Below are 13,534 nucleotides of genomic sequence, written 5' to 3' on the forward strand. Positions count from 1 at the left end.
CTGGGTCCACTGAGCCATTGCTCGAGCCCTGGAACTACACTGAGTTCTTTTCTCCATCTGTCCTTCAATGCTCTCTGAGCTCATTAGTTGCCACTATGAAAAGCACTGCGCTCAGCACAGCGGATATCACCTAGACTATCACTCCACAATATTCAAAGGCTTCACCTGCTCCACGTTATCAGGCTGTGTTAATGCAGGGAAGCAGCCTGCAATGTCTGCTGTTCACTCAGACTTTACACAGTCAGTGAAAGCTCCCAGAGCTATCTTATACAAGCACAATTAAGACTAAACGAGGAGAAAGCACACAAGTGAGTGGCTCACTCTTTCCCCTTTCCACATTAAGGTTAGAGGACTTACTCAGCCACACTCAAGCCAGAGGCCACATGTAGCTAGCTAGTCTCCAGAGTTCGAGAGAAGACTTACTTCTTCTCTGCCTCACTTGCTCTTCCATGATTTGGTCTGTTCTATATGCACTGAACTCCAAGCAGGTAGACAGGAAGTGGTTCAGCACTTTGCCTGGCCACTCCCCAAATTTTAACCCAAATTAGTAGGTCAAACAAAATGGCCACCTTTATAAAGCAATGAATGACTATCAGGAAACTTCATCCATGGCTTGCTTAAACAAAGATAGGCTAAGGACTCTGGAATGCTAGGCCCAAAAGTATTTTTTTTTTAGCAAAATTGCATATATATTGAGACATCTTCCATGCATAGCACAAATCCAAATTTTGTTGCTGTTGCTTCATTTATTTTTTGAGACAAAGTCTTGCTTCACAGCCTAGGCTGGCCTTAAACTTATGATTTCCTGCTTCAGTCTCCTGAACGTTGAGATCACAGGTGTGAGTCTCCACGGCCAATCTGAGGGTCATTTCTTACTTATGGTGCTAGAGATAGTACCTAGAGCAGTGGTCCTCAACTTCCTAATGCTGCAACCTTTTAATATAGTTCTTCACATTGTGTTGAGTCCCCCCAACCATAACTGTTCTTCATAACTGTAATCTTGCTACCGTTATGAATCATAATATAAGCACCTGCATTTTCACACGTTCTTAGGTGACCTCCATGAAAGGGTTGTTCAACCTCACCAAAGGGTCAGGACCCACAGGTGAGAACTGCGGATCCAGGGCCTTCTGCATGTCAATTAAGTGGCACCCTTCCCCTCAGCTTCATCTGCACACCTGAAGGCAACGGTACACACGTGCTGCCCATGCCCACATCCTGCCTATGAACTATCCCACGAGAAGTGGAGTTCTCCGTTTCCGATGCTGTCTACATTCAAATAGTTGAGGATTTTGAACTTTTGGGTTAGGGATGCTTAACTTGATTGACATAGCTCTTCATATAGCTTATGATGTAAATACAGCGTAGCCTGTAAAAGTTTGTAGTGTACCTGTTTTTATAATTACATGTGTAGTCTCCTCAGTAATTGCGTCAGTTAAAGTGAGGCGGTATTTTTCAGCAAACTTTTGCACGGTCATCTGAAACAAAAATCAAACACTGAATTATGCTGTTAATTCTGCTACACAGCTTAAAGTAATAATTACTCTGATTTTGAGTCTCCATTCTCATAAAAGGCACATCTCTTAAAACTGTTTAAATGTTGATTGTGTGTGCTTGTTCTTCAGCGTGTCTGTGTAGGCGTCAAAGGACAGGATTGTAGAATAGCTTCTCTCCTTCCATTTTCATTTGCATTTTGGGGATTGAACCCAGGTTGGCAGGCTTACCCCATCCTGGCTTTTAAACATAAAACATGCCTGAAGTCTAAAAAAATTGACAATATGTGTAAATCAGTCAGGCATGGTACTTGAGAGTCAGAGGCAGGCAGATCCATGAGTTCAAGGCCATCCTAGTCTACATACTGAGTTCTAGTCCAGCCAGGACTACATAGTGAGATCTTGTCTCACACAAGTAAACAATGCCTCGCCTTCAAACAAACAAAACCCCCAAAACCATGTATAAGTCAGAGAAACTTTCTAATGTAGTTCTATATAGTACAAGAAGCCATGGAATTATAACCAAAGATCATATAGCCTGATTCTCTTGAGTTTCTTTACAGAATGACAGCCTACTATACTCTAATAAATTTATAAGTCTACATCTCAAACTGAGTTGTAACCAGCCTTATATAGAAAGTTCTGTTGTAGATAATACATAGCTTAAAGTCAAGATTCAACTCTGATAGTTACAAAGCACTCAAGCAAAGGTATTTGTAGATTCAGTACAAAAAATATCAATTCTCTCTTAAGGAAAAATATTGGAAGAGACTCATTCTTTCCAAAAGAAATCTAGAGTCCCTTAGCTATTATCTATCAAGCAAATAAAAATCAATAGGCAGTAAAAGAAATTAACCATATCTATTATGGGCACAGTGGAAATAACTGGTAGCTACTGTTTGGTAAATAAGCTTGCTTACCAAGAAGCTTCATTTCCTAGCCTTCCCCACCCACGCCAAGATTTATGCGCCCCTTAGTACTGCAATGGAAGCCAGCCCGTGCTGCCTCACTCCACACTGCCACTGAGCACTGAAGAACAGCAGGCTGGCGAAGCCAATGCTACCCTCCTCCAACTTTTGCTGTTGCCCTCTGCCAGTGTCATTAGCAATTCTGAACTGGTTAATTGCTGAAATCCCAGCTTTAAAACAGGGTTCAGTTAGACAGGCAACTGCTGAAAAGATCATCTTAATATGGGCTTCAGAATTAATCATGTGTAATATAGTCAGTGGCTTTCATCATAAATTTAACACACTTCAGCAAGTCTGAATAGAGCTCAAAGTTTTCTTCTTTGCTTGTTTAAAGAAAACATGTACCCAAGCACTTATAGTTTAATCTGCAGCTCAGAATTGCCCAAGGCGAAAATGATTAGACTACTCTAGCTATCTCTAAAGAGCTGAACTCAAAAACAAAGGATTAAGGTAATAAAAGATTTCAATGAGCGGGCAGTGGTGGCGCACACCTTTAATCCCAGCACTCTGGAGGCAGAGGCAGGCGGATTTCTGAGTTCGAGGCCAGCCTGGTCTACAGAGTGAGTTCCAGGACAGCCAGGGCTACACAGAGAATCCCTGTCTCGAAAAACCAAAAAACCAAACCAAACCAACCAAACAAAGAAACAAAAAGATTTCAATGAAGGGGAATTCTCTGTGTGCAAGGAAGTCCACCAGGAGCTATTCAAACAAGTACGTGTAAGATTTTCCAGAGGAACTGCTGCTGGAGCATGGGACTGTGAAGTGACAACATCAAGTTATCATCTTGTATGGATATACTGCATCTGTGAGGGCAGCAAAGCTTGCCTTGCCTTTTCAATGGCGGAACACGTGGGGCCATCGAGAATCTATGCTGAGTCACACTACCTGGAGAGCTGTTAGGATGGGGAATGGAGCCACGCCTATGAAGGCTCTATTAAGTAAGAGTTTATTGCTTAATATTGCCTCTCAGTGTGTAATAAATGGCATCTACTATTAAATCCAATCGATGGTCTGACATGTTATTATATATTACCGTAACAGTTAACTATAGGAGAAATAAATTCCCCAGAATTGTTAAAATCTATAAGCAGCTTAAAGAGAAAAATGGGTTCAGTGGGCTTAATGTTTATAGTGAGTATAAAACAATTTCCATCTCTGGAGGTGCACAAGGGCCCGAGGTGCCCAAGCCCTAGTAAGCGAGGGGGTAAGTATTGCAGGGCAGAAAGGACAGACAGGCTGTTCCCAGCCAAGATAAAGACAAGCCCTGGAGAAATGCAGACAAGTTTACTTGATGTGAACTGAGGGGGAAGACAATGCCTACTGAAGAGAGCTGCTCTACCTAGTTACTCAGTTATTGTTTTTTGTTTGTTTTGTTTGGAAAAAAAAAAAAGGAAATTCCAATACATTCAAAATCTCTATCATACCTCACAAGGTGCCTAGTATTCACCAAGTATTTCTTCAAATAACTTTCTTCCTACAGGTTATCCATTGCCACTACTTATACTAATTATCTGGCAGCCAAAGTCAAGCCACAGTTAGAGAGGTACAGAGGACACACTCACTACTTCTTTGGGGGTCAAGCCTGACACCACCATGGATATGTCTCTATCCGCTCTTTCTTCTGAAGATGTCAATTCCGGCTTTATCTTGCTCACAATTCCTACCACTGCTTTATCAGCACCAGCAGCAGCTGCACTCCGGAAAGCAACTTGACCTTGGGGTATTTTCAGTGCAGAGGTTGAAGCTGGTGTGGTGCCAATGTGGGCTGGCTCTTTAGGGGACTCAGATTCGGGGTCTCTACTAGAGAAAAGGCTGATTCCAGATCCCAGGTATGGGGTTCCTTCTGCAAGGAAGACAAACTCAACTTAAGTGGCAGAAAATGTTGAACTGAAGTTTCTAGTTTCTGTGAAGAAAAAGACCCATTAAGTTGTGTTAAGAAGAAGAAAATACAGTAGTGAAAGCATGGTACCATAACTTCTCTAAAGAATAATATAGGCTGGAGAGGTGGCTCAGTGGTTAAGAGCACCATCTGCTCTTCCAAAGGTCCCGAGTTTAATTCCCAGCAACCTCATGGTGGCTCACAACCATCTGTAATGGGGATCCGATGCCCTCTTCTGGTGTGTCTGAAGACAGGGACAGTGCACCCACATACACGAAATAAATAAATCTAAAAGGAATAATACGGCATTATATGTAAAGGGTTGGCTCTCTCCTTCTACCCTGTTATCAGATTTGGTGACAAGTGCTCTTATCTGATAAGCTATCTTGCCAGTTCAGAAATATAGTCTGTAGTCAGGCCTGGTGGCATGGGCCTATAACCCCAGCTACTCAAGGCTGAAGCAGGAGAATCACAAGTTCAAGGCTTACCTGGGCTACATAACAAGTTTAAAACCATTTTTAAATTTGAATTGATTAGTTGAAATAGGGTCTGCAGTGTCACTGATGACAGTGGCCTTGAACTGTAGGTGAGGCAATCCTCCTACATCAGCTACTGAGACCACAGACCTGTCCCGCTGTATTATATTTTAGAACTATATTTAAAAAAATAAAACTGAGTAAAATATCTAAAGAAACAGGAATTAGTATTGTTATTACTATTATTTTGGTAGAGGGTCTCATTATGTGCCCTGGAGCTCACTGTGTAGACCAGGCTGGCCTCAAACTCACAGTGATCCTCCTGCCTCTGCCAATCAGGTACTGGCACTAACAGGCATGGGCCACCATGACCAGCCAAAATAGCAATATTTTATTACTCATAACTGGACAGGAGAAGAGGTGATTTTAAATACTCTTATTTACTGTATTGTCCAATTTGGGGGCAGTCAATATACAAGATTTTCATGAGGAAGGAACAGAAGGTTAAAATCATAAATAAAATCATTACATTTTTCACTTAACAGGTGCTAACTAAGCATGTTAAGAACAGTAGATTTAGGAAAACGTCACTGATCAAAACACCCGCCTCTGGCCTCAACAGGCGCCAGGTACACATGCAGTGCACAGACACACGTGGGCAAAATTCCCATATACACAGCATAAAAGTAAGTAAGTACATCTTAAACAAAAAAGTAAGCGAGGTAAGAACGCAGCCAGACACTGCATCTGATGCCAAATAGTGTTTTTATGATCATGCATTTTGATGAGTAATTAAAGCCTTTCTTTACTAACAAAAACTGATTTACAATTAATAAAATATATCATTTTATGTGATTTATGAAGCATAAAAGACAGTCATTTATATTTATTAAAGATAGCTCACTTTAGGATGTGACAAAGGACAGACTCCTAACTTTATTCTGGGTCTTAAGATTCTAACAGATGAAGCCAAACATGTCGATGACAGAGTCTACCATAGTCAATTATTGCTAACCCACCGTGGTCAGACTTGCTACTCAGACTGCAACTCGAGTTATTTTTCAAAGGTGCACTTACCTTAGGATAACAAACATCCACAAGCCAGTGCATTTGAAGACCTACTACAACAGCAGACAGTGAAACAAAAAGTCTTTCCATTAAAAAAGATGGAGTATTACCTAGCTCTCGCCTTGGCAGGCAAGACTGCCCTGTTGAATTGTGTGGCTCAGATGACGCCTCTGATCCAGCAGGCTGGAGGAGCTCCTCCTGAGAGGGGGAGTTTCTCTTTTGAAGATGCCTAGAGCAGCCATGTGCAGAGCCCCTACTGCCTGCCAACGGAGATTTAAAAGGGGAAGGCCTGGGGAGAGGGATGAAAGAGGAAAACCATCACTACCAGCTCAGAAAGGCCTGATCAGCCAGGCAGTGGTGGCGCACGCCTTTAATCCCAGCACTCTGGAGGCAGAGGCAGAGGCAGAGGCAGAGGCAGAGGCAGAGGCAGAGGCAGAGGCAGAGGCAGAGGCAGAGGCAGAGGCAGGTGGATTTCTGAGTTCAAAGCCAGCCTGGTCTATAGAGTGAGTTCCAGGACAGCCAGGGCTATACAGAGAAACCCTGTCTCGAAAAACCAAAACCAACCAACCAACCAACCAACCAAAAAACAAAAACAAAAGAAAGGCCTGATCACGCCCCCTCAGCAGCCAACGTATGACTAGAACATCTGACTGTCAGAGAAATAGGGGATGACCAGCAAAAAAACCCTTGGATTCATGCTGCCTAACATGCTGCTGCTGACACATGACAGCCCCTCAGAGCTGGTCTGAAGCCCTGAGGCCTGAGGCTGATCTTGGAGCTGTTGAAAAGAATGTCAGCATTTTTTTTCTTTTTGCCAAATACCCACTATTCCTAATTTAGATTCCATATTCCCCTTGAGTCCAAATGCATGTGAGGCCTCTTATGGAGATAGAAAACTGAGCCATGTTGACATCTCTATACTTTATTTCTACCTAATTTTGGAAGAATTTAGAGTATCACTTTTATTCCCTGCCCTTAAGATGTCCAAAAACAAGAGGCTGGGCTGGAGAAATGGCTTAATACTTTACAGCACATTTTTTTCCTTCTTGGAGAGGACCTGGGTTAAGTCCTAGCAAACACATGGTAGTTCACAGCTGTCCAATAAACATTCCAGCTCCAGGATGCACATGATACAGACATACATTTGAGCAAACCACTCACATACACAAAATAAAATAAAAGTCAGGAATAGTAGCACATGACTCAGAGTCTACCTCCCAAGGAAAAGGCCAAAGACCCCCTTGGCTACATGGTAAGTTCAAAGCCAGCCTGGGCTATCTGAGATCCTGTCTCCAAATACATACACAAATAAATTAAAAACAACAAAATCAAAAGTCAACTCTTAGGGGTAAGCACATATCTCAGAGCTAAAGCACTTGCCTAGCACATGGGAAGGCCTGCTTCGGATCCCCACTATCACATCCCTTAAAGATAATAATATATGTGTGTAGTAAGTAGTTCCTCGAGTGTTTGGAGTGTTCATGACAGTATGCCAATGAGATGCTTACTACTAAACACAGCTTCAGTGCCCAAGGAAGCTGACTTTATTTATTTATTTATTTGGTCACAATCACAATGCTAGTACCATAGCCTTGAGATGTCCTCTGTTAAGTGCAAGGCAAGGGAAAGAGCATTGTTAGATTACCGACAACCTGTCACCATTCCCAAAGGGATATACAGACACAATAGCAATTGAGAAAACAAGAGTTCTTTCGTTGCTTGGAGTGCTGAAGATGTCTGTCTGTCCTGATAGGTGTTAAGTAGTTCTGAAAATAAAAGCCAGCTGAGATGGTACATTCCCCCAATTCCTGAACTCAGAATTTTAACGTGACAGTCTTTTTTTTTTTTTAATATAGATTTTTTTGTATAGATTTTAGCAATGGTGATTTAAATATATATCCTGGAATGATATTTTGAATATTTCCCAGAGTAAATTAAGAGACACACTTTTTCTAGGGAGGTAAAAAATTCAATCAGGGCAAGGTCTGCCCGGAGACTACCATCAGGTAGCAGGCTTCTGTTTTAGTTCAGTTACATTACATTCTAACCTCAAAGACAAAGTTAGATCTAAGTTCCCTTTTTTCGGGTTGTAGCTTAGGCCTGTACATACACAACAAAGCCTATATCCAAATCGACAAAGGAACGTGACCTAGGGTCACTAAGGGTCTGTAATTGTGTACATCTAGTATTCTGAAGGTGGAAGAAGGACTACTCCAAGTTTGAGGCCAGGTTGGTCTACAGAAAGTTCCACACCATCTAGGGTGACCCTGTCTCCAACCAACCAACCAACCAACCAACCAACCAACATAACCCCTAAACAAAACAACAAAAAACAAACCCAGGCAGGACAGGAGAAACATTACCTGCATAAGGGAGCAGGAAGAAGGCGCAATCCAACACTGAGAATCCAACTTGATTCATCTCTACCTTATTTTCGAGGCAGGGTGTCTTTCAAGCTAACCAATTTGGATAAACAGGCTGGCCAACAGAACTAAAGATAAAGAGCTTCTGTCTTTGTATCCCCAGAGTTGCCATTATAGGCTTGTGTTACTGCTTCTTGCATTTTTTTTTTTTTTAAAATATGGCTGTAGGTGCCCGTTGTGGTTGCACTTGGAGGCTAGAGGAAGTCTACCCGTTGGGATTCTATATGGCTATATGCCCATCTCTCACTGAATCTAAGCTCACTGCACGCAGGATCTGCCTGTCTCAGTCCCTGCCCCAGGAACCCCAGCTCAAAGTTACAGATAACTTTTAGATGGGTTCAAGGGATCTGAACTCAGGGCCCCATGTTTGCATAGAAATCACATGACTGACTGAGTCATGGCCACAGCTCAGGGATAGGAGGAAAGTTGACAGGAGTTCAGTGTAACAAAGATGTCACTCGGATGCCACAGACGGACGTCTCTTACCTTCCCATCCCTGACTCGTCATCTCCACTGGTGGGACCCTCCAGATGTTGTAGTTGGAATTTGTCATCACAAGCGCTCTTCAAATTTTGGCTTACAGGATTCTCATTAATGTTCTTTGAAGTTAAAATTGCTTTAAATGGAATGAGAAAAATCTATTTTACTCATTTGTTCTGATGGTCTTAATTCAGGTGAGGATATTGATTTTTTTTAAAAGCAGCAATCTATGACAATCAAACTCATCTTCTCTTTTTCTGTGTAACAGGACTGTCATCTTCTCAGAGTTTTACCAGCCTGTGCCAGCACGGATGGCAGTGGTAGAACGCACAGCCAAGGATGATACTGAACTCCTGATCTCCGGCCGCCACTGCTGCAGGATCCCAGCTGTGTGTGATCACATCTGATTCTAGGTACCAGATACCAACTCCTTCACTTCACTGTTAGCCAGGCACCCTACCAACTGAAGTACGCCCCAAGTCCCAAAGCTGGTATTTAAACAAAGATATTAGACAGAATTTTACTGATATGACTAGTTCAGCAGACAAAGGATAGCACCAGCTAGTACTAAATAATGATAAGAAAACAAAAATATATAATGTATTCTTATCTTGGAAGCAAACTGACCTATGCCAAAATCTCTGCCACCAGGAAAGCAAAAGTACTGGAAGCACCAAGCTCATCAGGATGGCACCAGGTCTGCTGGAGCTTTAGTGGAAGGAGAAGGTGGGGGCGGAGGTGGTGGGTGGGTGGCGCAGGGAAGAGTCAGATGAGATGACATTTGCCTCATACTTTCAATTACTGGGAACACGCACACAGGCATGCACCTACCTCATGGTACTGGATAAGAAATCTAGGACAATAGGAAATAATAATGAAAGGCACAGGAAAGGGAAAATCATATCAGACTCAAGGTTAAGGCTCTAGCAGGTGCTATTCCCTTTGAGAAATGGCTTAAAAAGGAACACATGAACTCACTCTGTAGACCAGGCTGGCATGGACCTCACAGAGATCCACTTGCCTATGCCTCCCAAGGGCTGGGAACTAAAGAGGCAAATGCTACTATGCACAGCAGAAGAAATAGTTAAACATCAAAAACAATTAATTGAAAAGTAAGTATCTTCTATTCATTAAATAGTCATTGAAATCTAGGTATGACAGTGTATACCTTTAATCTTAGTATTTGGTAGGCACAGAAAGAGAAATCTCTGTGAGTTCCAGGACAGAAAAGGCTATACTGTGAGACCCTATCTCAAAAACAAACTAGCAGGCTGGAGAGATCGCTCAGAGGTTATAAGAGTACTGTCTGCTCCTCCAGGGGTCCAGAGTTCAATTCCCAGCAACCACATGGTAGCTTACAACTATCTGTAATGGGATCTGGTGCCCTCTTCTGGCCTGCAGGCATATATGCTGTATACATAATAAATAAATCTCTTAAAACAAACAAACAAACAAACAAACAAACAAACAAACAAACAAGGGTGTGTGAGTGTGGAGTTGGAGGTCAGCCTGGTCTCCAGAGGGAGTCTTAGCACAGTCTAGAGAGAATTTGTCCAAATAAACACGTAAATAAAAGAAGGCATTGCAATTCAAAGTGTGGAGCAATCATGTATAGTAGAATATTTAAGCATCAAAAACAGTCCAAAAAAGAAGACTCAGAGGTTAAGAGGACTTGTTGCTCTTACAGAGGACTTGCACTTGGTTCCTAGAACCGTATGATGTTCATGTAGTGTCTTACAGCCTTGTAACTTTCGTTCCAGGGAGCGCCAATGCCCTCTTCTGGCCTCTGTGGACACCAGGTGCTCACAAGTACACATGCAGACAACAAAACTATTTAAAAATTTAAATATGTATATTTAAATTAAATATCTTTTATCCATTAAAGAGACATGAAGTTCCAGGTCAGTTAGGATCACACAGCAGAATCCTGCTATTATGAGAAAACAAGGGGCTGGAGAAATGGCTCAGCGGTTAAGAGCACTGACTGCTCTTCCAGAGGTCCTGAGTTCAATTCCAAGCAACCACATGGTGGCTCACAACCATCTGTAATGGGATCTTCTGGTGTCTGAAGACAGTGACAAAATGTCACTGAAATAAATAAATGAAATATTTTTTTTCATTTGAAATAAATAAATCTTAAAAAAGAGAAAACAAATCTCTCTCAATCTCTTTCTCTTACACACACACACACAGACACAGACACTCACACACACACACACACACACACACACACACACACACACAGAGAGACACAGGTTACATAAGATGTTTATTCCAACTATTCCCAACTCATTCAGAATTCAAAGGGGAGGATCCTAGAAAAATTGAACAAGTATTCCTAGGAATAAATATGCTACCAGCTAGAAAAGCTCAGATGTATCTGAAAATTACTTTTACCACAATGAGCCATGATCTCATAAGTGTTAATATTTGCTCACTGAATGACAGGGAATATGACACGATAGAAGAAAATCCTTAGAGGTATAATGTGTGTGTACAAATTTCTGCCCAAATATTTCTGAAGGTTGTGGGATAAACCTTAGACAAACAGGAAAACCTATGCAGAAGAGCTGGGCATTGATGTTAAGACCCCAGGGAAGGGCATTTCATCATCTTTAAGACCATGGGCTGGGGAGACGGCTCAGTGATTAAAGTACCTGCTCAGATGTGCACAGCATATTGTATGTGACATGTGTGAACACACATGTAAATTAGTGTTTGGAGGCCAGATATTGATATAAAAAAATGATTCTCTATGGCTCTTTTTAATTTATTTTTATTTCATGTGCATTGGTGTTTTGCCTGCATGTATATCTGTGTGAGAGTGTCAGATCTTCTGGAATAGGAGTTACAGTCAGTTGTGAGCTGCCATGTGAGTGTTGGGAATTGAATCTCGGTCCTCTGGAAGAACAGCAAATGCTCTTAACTGCTGAGCCATCTCTCTGGCCCTCTCCATGGCTATTTTACTTTACTCATTGAGGTTGGGTCTCTCACTCAACCCCAGTTTGCTGTTTGGCAAGTCTCCCGAGCCAGCTTGATCTGGGGGTCCCTGTCTCTGCCTTCTTAGGCTGGGGTTGCAGGTAACTGTCAGGCCCACACAGCAGTTGTACCTTTCTGTAATCCTTATTAACCCTAGTGCTTAAGTCTATATATATTAAAAAAATCTTTTTGTTTATGGAGATAGGGTATCTCTATATAGTCCTGTCCTAGAGCTTGCTATGTAGACCAGGGTGGCCTTAACTCATAGAGATCCTCTTGCACCTGCCTCTCTGAGTGCCGTGATTAAAGGTGTGTGCTGTCAGACCTTTCTTTTAAAAGGGAAAAGAAATTGAGTTTCTCTTAATACATCAGCCTAAGGTAAGAAAGGCTCAACTCTGGAGTTGCTCATGACAGTCAAGTATTTTAGAAATGAGCCACAAAGGAACACTTTATCGGGAGACATTCAGTGGGAGCTAAAAACAAAACAACACAAACCTTCAACCAACCCTCTATTGTGTATGCCAAATATGAGGTAGTAGGTTTAGGCAGATATTCAAAGCCAGACACTAACAAGTCTTATCTTGTGTAAGAGCACTGAAAGTCCTGTCTATTTTCACAGTAATGACAGTGACAGTACCCAGAGATTACTGTATAGGGGATGGGACTCTGGGCTTCATTATCTGGTGATGAACTAAATGAAGATGCGCTTACAAAGAAAGTATTCAAGGAGAGAGCTTTACAAGCAGCTTCCCTTGCATGAGCTACTGTTTCTTTCTGAGCATGGAAATATGACAAGGCACGTGTGGAGACCAAGGTCACTTGACTGAATGATGAACAGACTTGAGTCCCTAATAGTCAAAGGAGGGCCTCAGGGTCCAGAGGACTGTACAGGAAGGGTTGCAGGAGGAACTTGAGCAGCAAGTCATGTAGGACTTCAGTGAAGAAACTCCGAGAAGGCTCACTGCCCTCATCTGTTCCTAAGCACCAACTCCTCCTGTGGGTGGCCTGCCGCACACCAGGATTCTCTAAATGAAAACTTCCCTTACTCCTGATCCCTCTGCCTCCACACCCCAACTGCTGGGATTACCAACATGACCACCAAAGCCCACTTTCTACTTGAAAACATAAGGTGAAGCTCCTGAAACCAAAGATCTCGTCTTATAAATCAGAAAACCCAGGAAGCAGATCTTCACTTTGTGATCTATCACTGTAAGGATTTCATCTGAATGGGTCTTATTTTCACATGGCTTTCTGAAATGATGGGGCTACCTATAACTACTCTCTAACAACGAAGTGCAAGAACTATTTCTATTTCCTATGGGGTCCATAGCATCTCCTTCTAAACACCCAGAGAAGAACATGAATTAAGATTCCCTTGGGTCCCTCTCAGTGGCACAGCTCTCGTGAGCAGGGACTAGGTCTAAGGTTCCCAAGTTACTCGTGGAGCAACTCAGTAAACCTGCACTGAGCAAAGATCACACAATGTTGGAACTCAGTCCTCACTCTTCGAAGGAAACAGAGGGTCGAGGGAGGGAAGAAGTTTGCTTGTAACACTGGCATTTGTTCAGCACTACACACCTGCTCCTGACATGTTTGGTTCCAGATCTGGCAGGTCTTCCAGGGCACAAGGGTCCGCTAGGAGGGAAGGGGAGTGGCCAGAAGGCTGGTTCCCACGCTGCTCCAGCACAGCTTCCAGGTGAGCCATTTCCTGCTGCAGCTTTATCAGGTTATACTTCATGGTCGCCCGCTGCTGCAAAACCAAACAAGA

General features: G+C 42.4%; 1 protein-coding gene across 5 annotated transcripts in view; it reads right to left on the reverse strand.

Annotated features, from left to right (window-relative positions):
- Brca1 (breast cancer 1, early onset) overlaps window positions 1-13,534 on the reverse strand; it is a 63,195-nt gene that overhangs the window by 15,166 nt on the left and 34,495 nt on the right. For 4 of the 5 annotated variants that reach the window (XM_006532068.3, XM_006532064.4, NM_009764.3 and 1 more), the window contains 5 exons: window positions 13,345-13,516; window positions 8,794-8,923; window positions 5,995-6,173; window positions 4,024-4,304; window positions 1,391-1,478 (listed from right to left, as the gene is read on the reverse strand). In XM_006532068.3, the coding sequence (XP_006532131.1) occupies window positions 1,391-1,478; window positions 4,024-4,304; window positions 5,995-6,173; window positions 8,794-8,923; window positions 13,345-13,516 (850 nt within the window). Of the gene's footprint in view, window positions 1-1,390; window positions 1,479-4,023; window positions 4,305-5,994; window positions 6,174-8,793; window positions 8,924-13,344; window positions 13,517-13,534 lie in introns of those variants that run through there. The other variant, XM_017314233.2, reaches the window with a different exon arrangement.

The sequence above is a fragment of the Mus musculus genome, chromosome 11, assembly GCF_000001635.26.
Source record: "Mus musculus strain C57BL/6J chromosome 11, GRCm38.p6 C57BL/6J".
Classification (NCBI taxonomy): domain Eukaryota; kingdom Metazoa; phylum Chordata; class Mammalia; order Rodentia; family Muridae; genus Mus; species Mus musculus.